Source organism: Sturnira hondurensis, unplaced genomic scaffold, assembly GCF_014824575.4.
Source record: "Sturnira hondurensis isolate 20B ecotype Veracruz unplaced genomic scaffold, ASM1482457v3 Scaffold0010128, whole genome shotgun sequence".
NCBI classification, from domain to species: Eukaryota; Metazoa; Chordata; class Mammalia; order Chiroptera; family Phyllostomidae; genus Sturnira; species Sturnira hondurensis.
In genome coordinates this window covers 23,247,215-23,269,417 of record NW_028082759.1, presented here as the reverse complement: position 1 = coordinate 23,269,417, position 22,203 = coordinate 23,247,215, and the positions used below count along the sequence as shown (strand labels likewise).

Below are 22,203 nucleotides of genomic sequence, written 5' to 3'. Positions count from 1 at the left end.
ATTTCCATTTACATGGCCTTTTTTCCCCCTTTCCTTTTGGCTGGCTCCCAGTTCCTACTCTCTACCCAGATAATCCAAGTTAATTTAATAGTGTATATCTTTGAATATTTTCCCCAAGTTCATTGAATCATATACATATAACACATACAAATACATAAGCACAGTATATACACATCGATTCCACAGGTTTTTAAACCTAATTTTTTGTTATTGAGACTAAGACCACTTTTCCTGTGCCTGCGTTCCTCACCGAACAGCATCTCGCAGACACTCCCCAGCGATGTGCCCCAAAGCTCCTTCCCTTCCTGCTCTGGTGGCTGCAACTGCCTTTCACTGTTACTTGTACTGCCCTGGTTACTGGAGGCATTAATCATATTTTTAAAAGTTTGCTAGACATGCCAACTGCCATATTTAAATCTTTTCTTCATGTCCTACGCCTATGTTTCCCGATAGGTTATCTACTTCGCTGGTTGTTTTATAAGAACTCTTCGAATGGTAAGATACTAACCTTCGGTCTGTCCTGCAGGCCCCAAATGTTTTTCCCAAACTCACTTTTTGTTGTTGGTGCCTACTAACCCTATGTAGGGAATCTATCACACTTCGAAATTTTACTTCAATGCAAATAAATCTGACAACGTTTTCATCTTCTCAGGTTTCAGTTTTTATGAAGATGATCTCCCTTATCCACAGATTGTTCATGTAAACTCCTAGATTTCCTCAAACGTTTGCTATGTTTTTCATTTTTCTACGCCTGATTCTTTAATAACATGTTCTGGTTAAGACAGCTCTTCCCTTTGTTCTTCTCAGGCATTTTCCGAGAAGCCTGCTCTCCCTTCCCGGCCCCTTCCCTCCCTCCCCTGACTCCTCATACCCTAGCAAGCGTCCCTGCCCTGGCACACCCCGTGCTCCCCCCCACCGCTCTCCTGGCTTTGGAAGTGATAGGAGTCAGCCTACCTTTTACTGCATTCCTCTCTTTAAAACACTTTTTTTGTGGTGTTATCAGTGCATTTGCTCAATTCTAAATGAAGTAAGGTCTGTCACTAATTTAGTCTGGGTTCTTAGCTGCCAGCAGCAGAAGGCAGTCAATCTAACTTGAGATCTTTGTTCTAGTTCATTTACTCTTTGTTTTAGCCGTTTTCCAAAACAACATATTACTGGGCTTTGATTTTTTTAATCCAAATCTGCGAGGCTCTGTGTTTTAAGGTGTTTTAAGACCTTACTCTGTGATTTCTGTGGACATCATTCCCTCTCATTCAGTGGAAGCACCTGTAGCAGGTGGACTCACCCCTCCCACAGGGACAGCAGCCACTGTCCCACCATCAGTTCCCCCTTCGCTTCCCAGGGGCCTCCTGCAGGCACAGCAGGTGGACTCACACAGCGCTTGTGGAGAGTGAGTTTAAAACTAGCTGCTAACGGTGTCAGCAGTTAGGACTTAAAAATGCTGCTCATTTAACTCCTGCCTTACTTGGCAGAGCATACACAAGCCAGAGAAGTCTTTTCCAGAGAGAATGGTCACTCCCTGGAGATATTTCCCAGGACCCGTAAATCACCTGAAAAGCAGGGAAAAGGGACCTTTATGTGGAAGTTGAAGAGAACTGACTTTGCTTCTTAAACGACTGTGACATCTGAAAAGATCACAAATAATTTTAAATATAATAATTTCAATAACTATAATAATATTCATTGAGACCTAAATGGCTTTGATTTTATGAACCAAAGACGACCAATAAATATAGAGCTTTAAAATCTGGCAGTTTCATTACATAAGACACATTCACACCTAAACATATTGGCTGAACATTGCTAAAGGCACATACCAAGTACACTACTAATATGAGGTTTTTTTAAACTTTAAAATATATAACCAATTTTCATCATAGTATGAATTTAACTTAACAGTGCTGAAAGACAGCCAAGGCAAACATTTCTTCTCAGGAGGCTAGCTGAATACTCAACTTTAAGAAATATCCTCATATTTTCTTACACAGGCAGTGATGTCTTCTCAGGGAGCCATTCAACCAGGCTATACCAGAGCTCCATACTCACAGCAAACCACAATAAAATAACGAAAATTTTCCCAAACCTTCAACACTAAAGAGACAACTCAGAGCACTGCCGAATGAATAAACTTTATTCATCGTGACTCAGGACTATCAGAATCAATAGGAAGAGAAATTCACTCACTCAGATTTCACTGGTTTGAGTCTCCAGCATTTACTTTCATAGCACAGACGTTACTAGAATAACAGACGTGAACTTCTGTTAACCACAGTCTTTTTCTGTGAGGTTAATACAAAGAAGTTCAGGAAAGTAAAACAACTGACTGCTAAAAGCTTAGAAAAATGAAAAACCAAGCCCCAAAACCCTAGCACTTAAAACAATTATCTCTTTCATCAGAATATCCAGTTAGAAGTTAAAATCAATTAGTTCCCAACCTCCTTTGAGCAGAGAAATTACTTTCATCAACATTTGAGAATAGGTAACAGAAGGTCAAAGACACTATTTTTTTCCTGAACAAACAATAAATTAGCCATGGATTTGTGAGTAGAACTGAGCTCTCAATTTTAAATGTTCTCAGATCAGTAGACTTTTTCTGATTGTAAAAGATTCCAATCATGCACAGATTTTTAGCTCTAATGTGAATTTATAGGCTGTGGGCATGGTATCATTAAAAGATTACAAATGACAATTTTCGAATTTCTTAAGGAAACAGTAAGAGGAAACAAGAGTAAAACAACCAAAGATTCTGGAGTGAATCCAGAAGCTGGAGTTTATATTAAGATAGTGATTAGCTCTGGCTGGTGTGGCTCAGTGGATTGAGGGCCGGTCTGCAAACCGAAAGGTTTGAGGTTCGATTCCCAGTCAGGGCACATGCCTGGGGTGTGGGCCAGGTGCCCAGTTGTGGGGGTGCAAGAGGCAACTGATTGATGTATCTCTCTCACATCGATGTTTCTCTGTCTCTCTCCCTCTCTTCCCCCTCTCTCTAAAACTAAACTTAAAAAAAAAAGAGAGAGCAATTAAAGACAAAGCTACAGATATATTTAAAAACTAGTCCACTCATGAACATGGACCACAGTGTGGTGATTGAGGGGGGAGGGAGGTATAAGGGAGCTAGTATGGTAATTAAAAAAATTACAATAAAAATTATTCAGAAAAAACTGGAAAAAAAAGTACTCCAGACCTTAAAGATAACTGAAAACTATTGCCCTGGAAGACTCCAGTGAACACATCTAGAATGATTTCTCAAGTGTTTTTTTTTCCTCTTGTCTCTCTGCTTACTAGGAAATGGTTTTTCTATATAACTTTCACCCAACATCATTATTAGTTTTTTCTGCTGCAAGAAGGAAACATTTTTGATTTGGGGATTGATTAAACTTGACTATGACTGCTTTGGAGAAAAGACAGAAATGATCTTTGAATATATTTGCAAAACTTACCAATCTTCTGAATATCATTTTTTAAATGAAAATGCCCAATCAGATTTTAAACCTGTGATTATAGTTTGTGTGGCACTTATAACACACATACGGCAACTCTAACGTGGAGTATCATTTGAAAAGTGCAGGCAGAGCTAGAGGCACTGAACGCTTTACCGGGTTTCCAACAGTTTGACGCTGGTCTGCAACTGCTGTAGGCGCCTGTCTGATGCTTCCTCTCTCCTCTGGGCAGACACCACTTCCTCCTCCTAGAAGATGAAGAAACTAGAAGCTTATTTTGAATAAGTGAAAACGCAATTCATCGTTTTACAGTGTACAGACAAGAGGTCACTCTCCAAAGTTATCACACTGCTAGAATTTAATATGTAAGTCTAAAGAAGCAGGGCCACTTTGGAAGCAAATCATATGTACACTAAAAAAGGGGAAAGAGAAGTCACTGTATTAGAACAAGAATCAAAATACGGTCATTGCATATCGATTTCTAGCAATATTCCAAACTACTGTATTCCTGTAGCGCAAGCCTAACAGAATAAGGCCAGAATTTGTATGCAGCCGGTCTGCCTTCAGGATATGGTCCCTTAACGAGGTCATACTGCATCCGCTCTAATCATAGGATAGTGCTTCTTTGAGATGGTGATGCTCTGAAATATATTCAGGTTTTATTTGTACCGTCTTTAAAAATACTTCCTCTCTTGTGTGTTAAACAAGTTTTTTTTTTTACAACACCATTTTATTTCTTCTGTTGACTTTTACCTATATTTGTTTGGATTAGTTTTTTAGGGTTGCTCTAGAGATTACAATATACATCTTCATCTTATCCCAATTTGTTTAGAGTTTAACTAATTCGCAGAAACACTGGAACCCTGAAACAGTGTGTCTCTACGGAGTGCCCCAGCTTCAAGTGCCCCGACTGTCCTGCTTCCCATCTGCGTTCTCTATGAATCCATGAAATACCGTGCGAAGTTCTTCTTTAACGTAGTCTAGTCTTAGAAGGTATTAGTAAGAGAAAAACATGTTGATGTGTTATTTCATATTCATAATTCCTGTTGCTGTTAATTTCTCCCTATACCTGAGTTGCCATCTGGTGTCACTTCCTTTCAGCCTAAAGAATTTTCTTTAGCATTTCTGAAGTACAGCTTTGCTAGCGACGACGTGTCTCAGTTTTTGTTGATCTGAAAATGCCTTTATTTGGCTTCGTTTATGAAACACAGTTGCACTGCCCAGAGAATTCTTAGCGAGCATTTTCATCACCTTCAGCACTTCAGATACATTATTGCAACGCGGTCTGCTGCCAGTTTCTTAACGGGGAACCAGCCAGTGCTCATCGCAGTCCCCGCTCAGGCCCTTTTCCTGCCGCTGCTTTCACGTCTTTGTAATTGGCTGTCAGTTTGTCGTGATGTGTCTAAAAAGTGATTTTCTTTGTGTTCAGCCTGCTTGGGATTCACTGAAATTCTTAGTGTTTTCCACCAGGTTTGGGAAGTTTTCAGGCCTTATTTCTTTAAACATCTTTTCTGCTCTCTCCCCTCTGCCTTTGCCCGACTAAATCCAACAGCTGGGTCCACTAACAGTGAATTTCACGGGGTGCCCTCCTTCTCCCTACCTCTCCTCGCCCCCATGGCCAACAGGTACAGTTTCCTGTCCAGTAACTTTTGGCTGAAAGCTAGATAATATAGTTATTTTCAGTATTATAATTTAGCTTCCTAATTTTATATTTTGGGGGCAAGAAAATGATTAATTCATTTTTCAGCTACCCTATTTAACACCTAATCTAAATAGATCAATAAATACACAAAAAGCTGAGCTATAGGCAATCAATTGTCATAGAAAGAAGAAAATACCTTCTTTTTCATTTGTTTTTGAGAATGTTCAGTCATTTTAGTTAACTCTTCCATTTTTGTAGCTGCAATTCTCAGATCTGTCTTGGTTTGCCTAAAACAGAACATAAATTAATACAGCTTTCACACACCATAAAGAATTAAAAAAATCAGAAAAATATGTAAATTTAGTAAAACCAGTACTGATTTTACGCTCACACGTGTTTAGGAAGAACATCTGCCAGGATCAAGCTTCTGTAATAAAAGCTTCCTCATTTCTATTTTGGCAGACTAACCTCATCTGCCCTCTTGTTGTTGGGCACAGGATGGCTGAGACGCTCCTGTGGTCAAGGGTACCAAACCTCTGCAATTGATGGTTTCCTGACTTCCATCTAATTTGCCTAGTGACTCTACCTCGAAATTGTCTCTCAATTGTGTAATACATTTTCATTCCCACGGCCCGACCTTTCAAAGCCCCATCATCACTTCCTAGGGCTGTTCTAATGGACTCCAAGCTGATTTCTCCACTGCTGGTCTCCTCTTTAGCTCCCCTGCTACAGGGCCTTTTATCTGCAGAAAAGGTTCCCTACCCAGGGGTGAAAACTCTGGTTTCATCATGATTTCTGGGTTCGCCACATCTTTGGGCACACAATCGACAGTCCTCTGCACGGCATGTAAGGCTAGCCAGCATCTGGCTTCAGAGTCTCACACCTTGCCAATTTCCCCCATATAATTTATGTTCCAGGTATGACACACCACTAAACTCATTGTTTCCTAAAAACATCTCGTCTATTTTTTCATGTGCTTGATTGGACTACTTCCTTCCTCTTTTTTGATAACTTCCTCCATCTTCAAGACTTAGTTCCTAAATCTCATCTCAAGTCTTCCTTAAGTTGTCCTAGGCAAAAGACCCTATAATCCCAGTACTCATAATAATGTTTTGTACATTGTTAACAGATACTCCATGGAATTCAAAGTTTACAAAAAAATATGGAATTAAGATCACTGAAGGCAAGAATCACACTTTGTTAGTTGTTAAATCCTCATTAGAGAGCATAGTACCCAACACATACTATAGGAAAGGTAAATATATCATAAATGGATAAAAAAGACAGGAGACAGAGTCAGAGGTATGCCTTGATATTTTACTTAGATCTTGCCTATCCAATTTGATGCTTGTGTATGGAAATCTCAGAATAATAATTTTGTGAGTCTCTCATTTGAAACAGAATCCCTCTCTCACATAATTTTTTTAAAAAAAAACGTTAGGCAATGGTCCTAAGACGTGTTTTTGGAAATCGTTAAGAGAAAAAGTATTATGAGAGCATTTAGATTCTTATATCATGGCTCCTAAAACACCAAAAACCCCTATATTTTGGGGGGGATAATAAGTAGTACTTTATATATACTGGTCATTCCTACATTTTCCACAAAGTACTTAGAAAAGGAGTAAACAGTCGTTTATGTCTTCTTCTGGCACAAAATACTGAAAACTATTCTGGAATCTAAGCTGTAAGGCCCGCCCTCCAGACCTGGCTCTCCCTCCGTAAGGGCCATGGGAACCATGTCAATCACTTCATCTTCCTGAGTCTCAGAACTGCAGCTGGGGAAAGCAGAGACCGAGACACATTTTCCCTGCATGGCTTGCAGAAGTATCATCAAGTTCAAATCAGTTAATTCATATTAAGGTACTTCATAAACTTTATTGTGGTTTCTACCAATGTAAGCTATCATCATAATCTTGCCCTGTTTTAGATGCTGAATTGCCAGGAACTGTGTGGTGTAGTGTGACTTTACAGTTGGACTGGGGAAACCTGGGGTTGCCTGTACGTCTGGCCTTGAAAAGTTGGATTTATGATGGGCTGCGTAGAGTCTGAATCTCCTCTGGTAACTCCCAACCAGATCTGTTACTGGTGGTTTTCACCTGCATTATTGGTTAGACAGCTGGTTTAGATATGTGACCAGAGTGAAAAAAAAAAAAGACCCCATGGGAATGTCTGCCTTGAGCTTTCCTGCAGCCAAGATTCAGTGCACGCGAGTCTTAAGTAGTTCAATCTGCAGACTGAGCACGTCTTTGCGAGAACAGAGACCTGGGGCACTGTGCCGGGTGTCACTGGGCCCTCTGCTGGCTTGCCTGTGCCAAGACTGCGGAGTCTTGGGAGTCCTTTCAAATGTTTAAACTTTGAATCTCTAAAGGAACCAACAAAAATAATCCTAATTTTATTTTATAAAGGAACTTCAATAACTATACATTTGTACTATTTTACTTGCAGAACATCTTAGATAGATGTTTCCTTGTGTACAAAATTACATCAAGGTCAAAGATAGTTTTCATTGTAGAATAACAAATTTCATTAAGAAATAAACAAGACCCTGGCTGGTGTATCTCAGTGAATTGAGCACAGGGCTGCAAACCAAAGGATCACATTTCGATTCCCAGTCAGGGCACGTGCCTGGGTTGCAGGCCAGGTCCCGGCAGGGGATGCACGAGAGGCAACCATACCTTGATATTTCTCTCCCTCTCTCCTTCCCTTCCCCTCTAAAGATAAATAAATAAAATCTTAAAAAATAAATAAGAATAACTAATTAAACAATCTTGATGTCACAACTACTCACATATTTAATTTTTGCCCCAAAGGAATATTTCAAAAAGCACATTATTTCATTTTCAGGCATGCTTTCTTATCAAAGAATTTAAAGTTTCTGGGATACTTTTTTAACATAATTTGTCATGATTTATAAAAAACAAAGTTTTGCTTTATTAAGCAAAGTATAACCAATATAGTACTATATTTAAATTATAGCATTAAGTTGGACACAAATTAAAATGCTTTAATATTACATTCTTTTGAGATTTAACATCAAATACAATGGGTCTACTTTAAATTTTTGTGTTTCTTTTATAAAGGAACTTCAATAATCGTTGAAGATTTCCAGTTATCAAGGAAATCCTAAATATGTTTATAATAATTCTTTTGTACAATGAAAAATGGTAAGATTCAAAGAAATAAAATACATATTTTACTTATTTTATTTAATATATGTTCTAGTTTTTTTTCTTTTAAAATGAAAGAAAGGGGAGAGGGGAGAGAATCATAGGGGAAAAGGGGAGGGTCTCACATGAAAAAGTATAAAGGACACATGGACAATAATTAAGGTGGGGGGAGGAAATGGGAAGGAGGTGGGGAGCACTGGGGGGCAGGGCAGGGAATATAAAACAGAAAACTGTACTTGAATAAGAATTAAATAAAAAAAATAAAAATAAAAAAAAAAGAAAGAAAGACGCATCCCTTGGAACTTTAATAAGTCCTTCAGTAATTACCCAGTGCTACTGTCAAGCTAACCACTGATACTTAAAACTTTAGAGAATAACTATCATTTTAGACAAAGTTCTGAAATTTTAAGAGCATTTCTGCTTTAGGTAAACAGCAGAACTGTGAAAATTTTTATTTTAATTTTTTTCTTTAAATCTTTAGTGTCCACTTAATGATCAAACCTGTTCAAAAGCAAGCCTACCAAGAAACCCTAAAAGCAACAGATATTAATAACCCATGTACTGGGCCACCAAAAGTTAAAAATAGAGACTCGAGTCTTTAAAGTTTAATTCAAAGTTATACACAATTTAAAGTAGTTCAACATTCTAATCTCCATGTTATAACATAATTTTCTAACACACTGGTAAAGTTTCACACACTTTCTGTGTGTGAAGGCAAGCTTTTCTAGTTATACATGCACAGTCTCTCAGTCTCATTCATCTACAAGGTCTGGTGGTGGTACCTGGTCATCAATGCTTTTCAGCATCTGTTTAGGTGATTCTGATATATAGCCACTGTCTTAGATTTTACAGAATAACTAAACAATCAGCATGCTTACCTTTACAAAAAGACTGCACACAATCATTACAAATATAGTTTTGAATCATATAACTTTGGGTATCACTGACAAACTGGAGAATATTAATTTATAGTTCAGTAGGCTTCTGCAATAGACATGCTCAAAAGTGTTCATCAAATTGTGGTCAACTTAAGAAAATCTAGGGTGAAAGAGCTTTAGGCACAGTGAATGAACAGTAACTGCAAAGAGCACGAGAAAGGCACTGAAAGAAATGAGTAATTAGCTGGACTGTGTCACTAAGGGAAAGGTGGAGAACAACGGCAGAGAGGAGGGTGCAGGTCAGATCATCTACGTGCAGAAAAATCCTCAACCAAGGCAAGTCAATACCTGGGGTGTGGAGGATTGTTTTAAGACAAAAAAGGTAACAGTAATCTTGAGGGGAAGAGTTGAGAGGTAGGATCAAGTCCAAATGGAAAGAAATTCCAAAGAGAGACTACAGCAAATTCACTCTTCTTCCAAGCAGTTCCAGAGAACAGAAAGGAGAAAACAGAGAAAACTGAAGAATCATCAGGGGAGGTCTACATATTTGAGCTCTTGGAAGAACTCCACAAAAAAGAGACTAAGATTTTAAAAAAGAATGAGTGTAACTGGTAAAACGAGATATGAGAAGAAAGAGCAGAGATTTGGGGTTGAACAGTACACAAGCAATGGGCATACAGCTTAACAGAAACTGTGACAGAGTAAGAAAGGCATGCTTCATCTGGTGCTAGGGCTGGTAGCAGCGACAAGGTAGGTAAGGCTGATCTTCCAGAGCCAGGGAGGGAAGTATCCACCGCCTGCTTATGACACTGACACCAACTGCCAAATCTACTAGCACCTGCTTTGTAAGTGTTATGCCTGCCTCTCTCCTCGGGTAGGTTGTACGCCGAAGCACGGGGAGAGCAAAGGCAGTAAGAGTTATAAGAGTTACAGAATACTGCAGCACCACAAAGAAGCCACTTGGTTTCCATTCCAGCAGTGAGGACACTGAAGTTCATTCGGTAAGCAACCTACCCACATCAACAAACCAGGACCAGAATACAGAACAGAAAATAAAAAGTGAGAAAACAAAACCAGAGCTGCCTGACTTCAAAGCTTATGCTCTTCATCCATCTTACTGTACAGAAGCACATATTTAGGTTAGGTGTCCAAATGCAGAGTATTTGCAAAATAAAATTATTGTCAATAAAATACACATTTGAAATAAACCAGCCATCAATCATTAGAGGCAACACCGCTTAGCAATGACGTTATGGATCTGTTCCTACTTTTGACCAGTAGGTTCTAGAAGTAGGTTCTAGAAGCAGGGTCCAGCATTCTTTCTGCCCCTTAAAGATTACAAGCAAACAATATAAATATTGAATAAGGGTAACTATAAGTAAAATAGTGTGAAGAGGCAGAAAAATGACAGCAAAGCCTTATTTCTTAAAACATGTTTTCTACGCTCAGAAACTAGCTGCCAACACATAAGGACCGTCTGGCAATTCTCATGACTGAGCACATCTGTTCAGGGCCATCTCGCACATGGGATAGTTTCCAAGAGACACTATGAATCAAATACAGTGATCCATGAATTCCAGATTTCCACAGTATTCTTATAATAGAAGACACAATAGTATTCAAATTGGAACATGAAACATCTGAGGAAAATCTGTGACATCAGCTGACATAAAACTATTACCTGGCAAAGGTACATATATTTTTAGGAAAAAAGATTACATAAAAATTATTGGCACATACAGTGTTTTTGAAAAATAAAGTATGCATTTATAAAAAAGATTAAAAATGAAACAATATATAGACTGATTTGTATAATTTAGTTTTTGTTATATTAAACATAATAGTGATACCAAGAATCACATTCCTATAAAATTGTTTTTATAGTCTTCAATAAAACTACTTATTTAAAAATCCGTTCACTATCACATTTTAAATATTTCCTGGATTTTATTTCACATTTAAATAAAGCACTGAACATTAATAAAATACTTAAATGCATCATGCATTCAAACATTGAGATGGTTGGCACTAAAAACAGATTTAAAAGTCAGTATAGTTAAACCCTGGATCCATAACCAGAAATACTAAAAATAATTTAATTCATTTTGCAAAGATACAATTAATTACATTAAAAATGGTTTTCTCTGGTATGTTGTTTTGGAAATCAAACTACTAAGTGCTCACACATTACTGCATAACTAAATATAACATATCATTTTTCTAAATAATGACATCCCAAGAAGCTATTTGTCCCCCATAAGATCAATGCCAATGTACACGAAGAGAAAACCTATATAAATTAGGTAGCTTTGTCCCTCCAATGAAGTGCAATTTAATGAACTACTTAATTAACTGACTTCATCACTCAAAAATATCTTTCCAGGCTTGCCCTGTGTCTAGCAGTGGCCTAGATGATGGCAAGATAAAAAGAACTACATTACAAGCCATACCTTTAATAAACTTAAAAACTAGTAAAGACAGCCCTGGCTGGTGTAGCTCAGTGGATTGAGTGCGGGCCTGGGAACCACACAATCGTGGTTTGATTCCCAGTCAGGGCACATGCCTGGGTTGCAGGCCAGTTCCTGGCAGGGGACACACCAGAGGCAACCATACATTGATATTTCTCTCTCTCTCCTTCCTTTCCCCTCTAAAAATAAAAAAATAAAATCTTTTAAAAAAACCTAGTAAAGACAGATTGACTTATAAAGCATTAAGTATGCTAAAGTGTTGAAAATGCTATGTGAGAAGTATCTACAGTCTACAGCTGAGGCACAAGGAAGGCACATCTGGTTCTATCTGGGGAGGAAGAAACTACAAAGATTCAGAAAAAGATTTCTAGAACACGAGACCCTGGAGCTGAACCCGGGAAGCTGAGTGGGTATGTATCAGGGACGGGCAGGTTAGGCAGCCTGAACAATGTGCGCAAAATGAGGGACGTAGGAAAGAGCACGGCTTGTTTGGGAAATCAGGGACGTTCAGAAGACTGAGGGGGGAGTGACGTGATCTAAAGCAGCTGGGGGTCACGTCATGGAAGGCTTAATGCTACGCTGGTAACTTGGATTATGTCCGAGAACAGGGGTGTCCAACTCATTTCACCAGGGGCCACACCAGCCTCACGGATGCCTTCAAAGGGCCAAAAGTAATTTCAGTTCCTTAACACTTAAGGACTAGTTACGTTTATACAGTCCTAAAATTATTTTGGCCCTTTGAAGTCAACCGCCAGGCTGATGTGGCCCTGCTGACAATGAGCTGGGCACTCCTGGTGCCTACAGGACCTATTGGTATTCGGTGGGCACTGAAGGCCAGTGACGTGATCAGGTTTCACGGCAGGAAGATCACTCTGACGGCAGTATGGAAAACGAAGGTGGGGAAGGAATAAGCCCTTTCGGAGGCTACTAAGATGAGACAACAGGCAGAGCAAGGGCAGTCACAGTGCGAGCCGGCCGGAGAGAAGGCTCTGAGAAACACCGGGAGGGCTGAGTTGTGACAAAAAAGAGTTTAGATGCCTCCTAGTTTTCTGAAGCAGCAACTGGATGGAGCCATTCACAAGCAGAAATATGAGGCTGCGGACCTGCGGTAGGTAACGCGCTCAGTTTAGGGCCTGCTGTGTTCTGGGTGCCTCTGAGCCATCTGCGTGGAGATCACAGGGGAACCTTGAGCTAGAAAAATTCCCTGGGTCTCATCTTCACAGAGGCTGGAAAGCCACAAAAGTGCACAGGAGATGAAACGGGTCAGACTGATGTGAGGCCATCATACATAAACTTATTAAAGACAGCTGCTACCCTCAGAGCACACTGGTGTATGTTTAAGTTCTCAACGAATAGGAAATACATCGGTAAGTTACAGGTTCTTCAGAAGAAGAAAATACCCATGTCTGCCAGTGAGATCATTCCACAGAGGCTAAAGTGCTTTACACTAAACATTCTCATGATGCCACTCTGACGAGAGGGTGACACAGACGCTGCGCGGATGCTTCCGTCAGTCTTCGCAGCACGTCCTTTTACAGGGACAATACCAACAACCCTGAACTACACACACAGACGACAACCTTTTCCTTCAGAGACTCTACAGGGAGATGTGACATCTGAGCGGACACGACCTGAAAAACAATCACCTCCATGTCTCAGCTGGACGTATATTAGAGACAAACATGTATGACAAAAAAGCACCTGAAGAGCAATAGCACAACATTTGTTTCAATGAATAAAGGCCGAGCAGAGCTACAAGAAGCGTAAAAATCTGGTGGAATGAATGAGAGAAGTCTTCCGGGAACAGGCAAGTTTTAGCCAGGTTTAGAAAGTTACAAAGTTTCTGACCAACAGAATAATGATCAGAGGTACAAAGGAAGGAACAGAAACGTCCTCCGTGCGTGACCGCAGAATAACTCGCGTGAGTAGTTTGCGCACAACAGGGCTGGGGCGAGCAGGTGAGTGAAGACCCTTAGAAGACAGGCTGCAGACCCGCACCTGCTGTGACAGGGCGTCAGCAGAAACTCTCGAAAAGGGAAATGATGCAAAGCTCCAATTACAAGCTCACATGAGTCTCACTTTTTTGTACCATAACATCAGACAACAAATGAAACTAGTATGTTTTCAGTATAAGTACAAACTTAACACTGGTGTTTAAAGAGTTTCCAATTTAGTTATTCTTGGCAGGCTATATAGGGCAACTCAAAACCTAAATTCTGGTAACGTCAATATGCCCATCATTCAGAATCTGTCAAACTTGAAAGCAACACTCTCTTCCCTGAAAGAAGCATCTGTCTCTCCTTATGTTCCTTCAAGTCTGTGTCAGGAAAAGCAAGCACAGTTTTATGTATACAACTCTGAGCTGCTTAAGTTATAGAATATTGCCAATAGATATTGTGGCAAAACTGCTTGTGCACAATTAAACTTAAGGCCTTTTAGGCTTTAGAAAACCACAACTAGCTTTATCCTTCTCCAATCTCCATTGATAATCTTTGGACCTGAATGAGCAAAAGCCAAATGGAACTTCCACATAGTCGTCAAAAAAACAATGTATTCACTCATCATCCTCTGTTCAACAAGCAGCCCCCATCTCGACCCCTCGCTGCCGTGCGTGCAGTCCGAGGGCCAGGCGCAGAAACGCACCAGATCAGCAGTTACGGCATGTGAGCTCCAGTTGGTGAATTTTTGTGCCACCCTCAATAAGACAAATCACTTCTGAGCCTTTGGTTCATTTAGGTGTCTTCTATGAAAGTAGAAAGTTAAAGTAAGATGATCATTAAGATGCCATTAGCAATAAAATTGCATGATCTTCCCCTGTCCTTTATCCCAATATCATCAAGTTCTGCCCTACACAATAATATTTACATGCATTTTCAATTTGCTATTTCCTCTATTATCATATGACTGCAGGTCTTGATAAACTAATTTTCTGACTCATTTTTTGTCCATGATCTCCACACCCTGACTTAAACTACAAACACCATACATCTTAATATTCTTTCTCTTCTTCCACTCTCTCCTGAACGTTGAGCACAGAGTGAAACTGATCACAGTCTTCTCCCCATGATCTGTTCTCATTCTTGGCTGTGAGCGATTGCTCTCATTTGTTTGCTAGTTTTTCTGTGTATTCTCCAGCTCTGTCATTCCCCCTGGTCTTGTGGTTCACATTAAAATGTGATACATCCTTGGAGATAGACAGATATAGATATATGAGTATACACATATATATGTACGGTAAATCATGTATTGTTATTTGCATGTGTTTTTATGTTATAGAGCAAATATTTTTACTCTTAAAATATAAACCCTGTTTTATAAATTTATGTTGCTGTAACTACATCTTTACCTGTAAATACGTGTCTCCAAATGATGCATCCGCAGGATGCAGTTACTGCATTTTACCTGCCCATTTCCTTGGTGCTAGACACCCAGGATGCCTCCCGTGCCCTGCTTCTAGAAAGAGTCTTACTCCGCAGAGATAATCACTGATTTGAAGACAGGGTGCATCATTTCCGGAAATGTTTTTATTTTATTCTTTTGTAATATGAATACAATATATAGACATTTTATTTTTACTATATAATTTAATATAGATATATATATATATCTAAGTATATGTGGATATATAAAACTAAAATATATATCCATAATCAATACAATTTTAAAAGCACTTAAAATGTATATAAATTGCATCATTCGTTAAGCTCCTTTTGTAGTTGGTAGTACATTGCACATTACATTTTTGGCATTGATAACTGGGTGTGAAGAAGTATCACATTATTTCAACACGCGTTTTCCAGATTGCCATGACTTTTGAAATATTTGTGTACATCCCTTGCCCAGTGTTCTAAGAAACTGTGGTCTGTGTTAAGTCGATCCTTTGAACACTGAGAATTGTTTTGCCACCCAGAATGAGCTCAATGCTTTTCAATGATTTGCATGGATGTGAAAGGGAAGTAGAAGCTGAACTACTCTTGTTAAAACCATAATGACCCTTGCAGTGGTTTGCATAGGGTCTCCCCACCCCCAAATTCAGGTTCACCTGGAACTTTATTTGGAGATGGACTTGGCAGAGGAATTAAGGGAAGGATCTCAAGGTGAATCATCCTAGATGAGGGTGGGCTTATAAGGAGGAGGGGGGGGTGCGGAGGGAGACGGAAACCAAGGCCGTGGGAAGACAGAGGTAAGATGAGGTTAGAGTTTTGCCGTCAGGGCCCCGCAGGGCCTACAGCACCAGCAGCTGAGGAGGCGAGGAGAGGTTCTTCCCCGGAGCCCACAGGGAGCAGGGCCCTAGCAACACCGTGACGTCAGACTTCCAGCATCCAGAACTAAGAGGAATAAATTCCTGTTCTTTTAAGCCCCCGATTATAATTTGTTATGGCAGGTGGGAAATTAATGCGATCTCTACATGGCTACTACATTCAACAGTCAGCTCTCAGAGCTCATCCTGTTTCACTCATCCCATGCACTGGACTCAGCAACCCTCCATCCTCCCTGACACGCCTCCTCCACGGCTCACTGGTCCTGGTGCTGTCCAGTCTCACTGGTCTCTCCTCTGCTTCCTCTGTTGATTTCTCCTCTTTACCCTTACTTCTCTGAGCTCAGTTGTGGGTTCTGATGTCTTTTCTATATACAAGACAATTTAAAGCCTTATAGGACTACACTACTTAATTTTAGGTAGCCCGAGGGAGAGGAACAAGTGACAATTTTTCTTCCGTCATTTGGAGTTTTTCCTGAAAAATCTATTAATGCAATGATGATTAAACCACTGTACCATAACATATACATATACAGTATTAAATTGTCTAATTTTCAAAACCTTTTGTTGGCTACCTTTTCCTCTTCCTCTCCTCCCTATATCCCTTCTCATTCCCCCTAATGGTGCTCCTTGGTGTTACTTCTAAACTGCATGCTCAGAACCCTTTTCTCAGAAAGTCTGCTTATGGTGGAATCCAAAGAAAGATACCCGTAGAAAAATTTTATCTAAGGAAAATGATTTACATTATGGTTGCCTTCTGACTAATATGACTTTGATTTCAGTCTTTTTCCATCCCCAAAGATCATACACACAAAAAGCTAATGACAGAAACTCAAAAGGGAAGGAAAAAACACCCATTGGAAAAAGTATGGCCTCATCAGTTTCTCTGAAAAATAATTAACACTAAAATAACAAAATTTATTTTTAAAAATACCTAAGTTGTTTTCGGAGTCGCTCGATTTCCACATTTTGTTCTGTTACTGTTTCCAGGAAGTGTTGGTTAGTCTGCCACAAGAAAAAAATAAAAACATTTGGTGTCAGAACATTTAAAGCTACTTAGATAAAGATTAACTATAGAACATATAACTAGAGAAAATGAAGTAATGATAATGATTAGATTTGTGGAGGGTAGAAGATAACCCCAGCCATTTTTCCTTGCCTTTACTGCGTTAGGGGCCACCTGCTTCCCTCCAAACTACTTGTGTCTGCATTTCCGTCCTTCGGCCTTCTCTGGTGCCTGAGCCTCCTCCGCTCCCCTCACTGTGCAGAGGGTGTCAGAGAATTCAGGCCCCCAGTCTGCTCTGGAAGAGCCTGATAGCAGCGACCGGAGGGACTGGTCTCGTGGCCCCGGGGGAGTAACTCTGAGCCTGTGTTCGACAGGGGCTTCCACTGTGTGTTGGTGGAATTAAGTGTCAGTTACTCACAGTGCTGATCTGCTTACAGTTAAACACCCTTCGCTGGATGCCTCTCTTCCCTTCCCAGTCTCCCCCCCACACCCCCGCTGGTGCACTCTGATACCGTCTCCTAAATAAGCCACATGCTTTGAAACCTTCCCCTCAGGGTCTGCTTGGGAAGGAAACCAAAGTAAGATCTGAAGCCGTTTTCCATGTGTAGAACAATTTTTCTGAGGCACCGATTCTCTTCTGTAAGTGCTGGTTTTACGGCGATGGTATAAATTCCTTGTCCTTCTCTATGCGTCTCATGTGCAGAGCCATGTGGACGACGGTTAACTGGCAGTCCTCACTTCAGTCTTTCCCAGCCCAACACACCACACATACATCTCTCCAGCAAAAGTCCTGGAGGCAATGCTCGCTGTGCTTCTCTCACACTCTACCCAGTTTCGTGGACTTCACAGTTTCCAAACAGCACTTTATCCCCCTGTGCTGGGATGTCCTCGTTCTGGCGGCGTCCATCCCTCCACCCTGTGTGGTCTGATTATGCTGAGGCAGAATTAGCAGTTCCCTTTAGGCATTTTGATAAGACTTCAGATGCACTTTTACAGTGCACACTGCATTATATTTTATTACTACAATAGTGACAGCTTATGTACTTCTGGCTACAACATGAGCCGCGCGCGCGCGCGTGTGTGTGTGTGTGTGTGTGTGTGTGTGGACCAGCCTGTCCCAGAACCCGAGGGTCTGGCACACGATTCCGCAGTTTAGGACTCATGCTTCTGAGAGATGAGCGAGTGGGTGTCTTTATGAGACATGAAAGGACGCCTCTGCACCTTGCTCAGAGGTTCCCTGTTGTCTTGGGGAGTAGACTACTGCAGGCCAGAATTCAGCTCACAGACCACAGTTCAAGAGACCAACTACCACATGCAGAGAAAGAAGGACAGAATAATAAATAGGTAAATTATAGTCCGAAAAATAAAAAAAATAACAACAAAACCTGGATGTAACATTGGGCAGGAATCAGGAAAGACATACAATTATTTGCAAATAACTGGAGGGCTGAGTTGAAGAAATGAAATTTCTATATTACTGCAAAAGATAAAACCATGTATCGGTGGGAAGAAATCTGATGAGAGATTTTTAGCTTTCCAATAATCAGAGTTGAAAGGAAAAGGCTGTTGGGGGAAGTGTAATATCCCTTACAGGGGATATTCAAAGCAGAGGCTGAATTATCCTCTAACTGAAAAGCATTTCCTGGGAGGATGTCTACTTCGTTGGGGGTAGTAGGTGATCTTTAGTGTAAATTCAAAGTCTCCTGTGAAGCTGCTTCAACGACTTCGGTCCGAACCGACTCACTTCTCTGCACTCCTCTCTGGCACCTGTATTGCACGACCGATGCTTTATTACACACACTGTTTGGCACTAGTGTAAACAATGATTGTGCTTTTTTGTACTGTTTGGAAGCACCTTAAAACTAAATGATACAGAATAATGAGTAGAAGTATAAATTAGCATTGTGAATTTTAAGAAGCTAGTGTTGGTAACACACTGAACTTGGCAGCTGTCCTAGCAGGAGCTCAACCACAGCACCTGAAACACGGCCTTGTTCTGCCTTTGTGATCGGACGCAGACATGGAAGATCTGTGGACGTGGACATTCGTCAAGGCCCGAGGAAGCATCCCTTCCAGGCATCATCTATTTCAGCACTTGATTCACTGACTATTTCAGTCTTTGCTGTTTCCACAAGTCGAGCAGGGCTCTGTGGACAGATGCACTTTCTCTTGCAACTAGAGAATCTATTACAGTGCAAGGTACTCAATATGTAATGAGCATATTTTTGAGTAATTTTAGAGAGATAAGCAAACTCAAAAGAAGAATATGATTTCAAGTAGAGAGAATCTGCTGGAAGTAGAACTCTTAGTATACAAGAGTCACAATACCTAAATGTAAACTTGTCCTTGTAGGTACCGTTCAGGTCAGGGCATTTTACCTTTGGCGTATCATTAATGTGGACTGGTCACAAAAGCTATTTTATTTACTTGGTTTATACTCGTTGATTTTTTATACATCCATAGAAACCTATTCATTTAATGAGTTTATTCATATAATCAGGAAACTTTTAAATAGAAGCTGTTTAATGCACTTTTCTTCAAGTTGATTTTGACACCTGCCCTGTGGCCAGGCTCTGACTGTGCTCTGAGATGCACCAGATCATCACAGTCACTTCGCCACCTTCCTCTGCACCTGCAGTTCTGTCTGGTACTTCATATGAACACTCAGAAAAACCCTTACACTTTAAAGTTTCTCTTAGCCATTTTCCTTATTCTCACCACAGCAGTCTTTTATTTGTTCTTTATAAAATGACTCTCTTTTATCCGTGCTGTAGAAATTTTTAGGGTATTTCCTGTGATTACTCAAATATTCTTTTCTCATGACTTTCATCACAATGATTTTGGGTTGTTGATGATAAAATAGGGGCTATGCTGCACAATATACCAAAGAGTTACACAATCCCCACAATTCTAGAAGGTATTCTGAAACAAAGAAGGAATAATTGTGAAGTTACACTATTAATTTCATGTAGAAATAGGCTTTTTTAATTATGGAAATCATTCATTTTGTTTTGGATTTTGTTAATGCCATTCTAAAACCCTAAGAGGTATAAGAAATTATAAGTGACTGGAAATTCCAAATGTTAACATAAGTAAAATAGGGTAAAGCTGATTTAATATTTTTACATGGTTAAAGGAGAAAATTTAAGAAAATAGAATAGAATTGTATAACTTACGTTTGATGGCACCACACCGCACTTAAACACAGACATTTTCATTAGGTACTAACAAGAAGTAACAGAGTAACTAAGTAAAACAGAGAAAGGAAAGAGAGTAACTACCTAAGATGTCACAATCCTATTACTCAACAATGAGGTGAAATAAAACCTCAAGAAGGAAAAGAGAAAAGACAAGAGAAAGAAAAAAATATGAAAGGAAAGAAGACTTAGAGAAAAAATTCTAAAGAACAGAACTGGAAGGGCTAATCACATTTGTTTAGAGAAAAAAAAGACAGGGAAACCTAGGTGCCCCAGTGAGTACCAGTGGTCAGTCAACCACAAGCTGGTTCTCAGTGTCCTGTTGTTTCTAAGCAACGAGGCCTTTCACTGATGTAGCAGTTCCACTGCGCACACCTAGCAGTGCACGAGTCCTTTTCTGGAGGAGGCCACAGTCTAGATTACTCTCAGGAGATCCTACCAGGGACCCTAGGGTATTTTCAAATTAAAATACACTTCAGATAACCCTCCATGTGATGGTTAGCAACAGGGGAGTGGGAGAAGTGGGGAGAAGGTACAGAGAATAAGCAGCACAGAAGGTGGGGAGAAAATAGACAGGGGGAGGGCAAGAGTAGTGTTGGAAATGTAGAAGCTAAAGAACTTGTGACACATGGACATGAACTAAAGGGGAATGTGGGGGGAGGGGGTGTGCAGGGTGGAGGGAAATGAAGGGGGAAGATGAAACAACTGTAATGGCATAATCAATAACATATATTAAAAAAATACATTTCAGATAGATGTTAGATTTAACTCTCCCGTCGTGTTGTCAAATGTGAAAGAAAAAGACAGATGAAAAGAAAAGAGCACTCCTTACACTTGCCTCGTCTAATTTCATGCAACCGTCATTTTGTTGCTAATTTACATTAGCACTAAATGTTTATAGAGACAATTTCTACTTCAAACAGGTTCACTAGACAGACAGATTCACTTACCATTTCTATGTTCTCATTAGTAACATGAAGCTGCTTGGTCAGCCTTTGAAAACCGCTCAGCTGATCCTGCAGTCAAACAGGTAGGAGGGACACGTAAACAGCATTCAGTCTGCTACTCTCATTTACAATTGAACGGAAGTGAAGTTTAAAATCATTAGGTCTAATCGTTAGATAAAACCAGTGCTATTTCTTCTATTATTGTGTGAATTAATAGTTGAAGAAATAATACATTTTTATATAAATGATTACAAAATTAAGTAGAGAACATGGAAAGTAACGTAGTTATTTTTTTTTTGTGACACCATAATCTAGAAGTTGATTCATCAGCAAATAGGCGTGTTAGAGGAGTCTTGTCCAGTACCGGAAAACACAGTGAAACCTACTCAAACCCTACGACGCAGACACGGCCAGGAGTTACCACTGCCCCACTCCCCGCCTTCTAAGATTCGTGCAGCTTGAATGCCACAAGGTTTTCATCGTTTGACTGTCTGTGATGTTCCTACTGAACATTACATGTGCGGGTGGCGAACAGCTGGGAAGAGCTGTTCATCTGTCAGAGGACAGAATTAAAGACCGATGAGAACTGGGGAAATAAGATCACAGTATTGTTCGTGGAGCGCTGTGCAGAGCAGTTACTGCACAGCTACAGTGCAAACGTAACCCTCAGGTGGAGACCAAACCAAACCACGATGGCTCAGGTGGCCGACCTCCATAAAGAAACAACCTTGAAGAACATACTTATATTAGAAATGGTCTCTATATCTCAGCGGCAACAGTCTATGGGTCAGATCACATGGGTTACTTTTAAACTGGGGCATACAGAGAAAAGTTATTTTGTAAACTGCAAAGCACCATGTAAGAACTGTCATGACTTCTTCAGGTAGAATTGTCCAATTACAAACACTGCCTTCTCAATAGTTACAGAAAGGCCGTCGGATTTGAAGTTACTCACAGTTTTCAATGCACCTAGCAGAAAAAGGGCAGGTAAAAGGATAAAGGAAGCAGCTTTCCGAAGGATGGACGGCCCTGTGTGATAGGGGTTCTGGTCAACAGACGTGTAAAGTGAAGTTGACGTGCGCGCTTTGGAAGAACATAAAACGGGTGTCAGACTCATCTTCACATCAGCCTTGCGGTCACCTTCAAACGGCTGAGTGCAACTTTAGGACTGTATAAATGTCACTACTCCTTAACAGTTAAGTG

At 40.1% G+C, this 22,203-nt stretch overlaps 1 protein-coding gene across 2 annotated transcripts in view; it reads right to left on the bottom strand.

Moving 5' to 3' along the window:
* SCLT1 (sodium channel and clathrin linker 1) overlaps positions 1 to 22,203 on the bottom strand; it is a 96,612-nt gene that overhangs the window by 49,633 nt on the left and 24,776 nt on the right. For both annotated transcript variants that reach the window (XM_037058522.1, XM_037058523.1), the window contains exons 8-11: positions 21,004 to 21,069; positions 16,785 to 16,855; positions 5,276 to 5,366; positions 3,594 to 3,685 (exon numbers count right to left, since the gene is read on the bottom strand). In XM_037058522.1, coding sequence (XP_036914417.1) covers positions 3,594 to 3,685; positions 5,276 to 5,366; positions 16,785 to 16,855; positions 21,004 to 21,069 — 320 coding nt within the window. The remainder of the gene's footprint in view (positions 1 to 3,593; positions 3,686 to 5,275; positions 5,367 to 16,784; positions 16,856 to 21,003; positions 21,070 to 22,203) is intronic.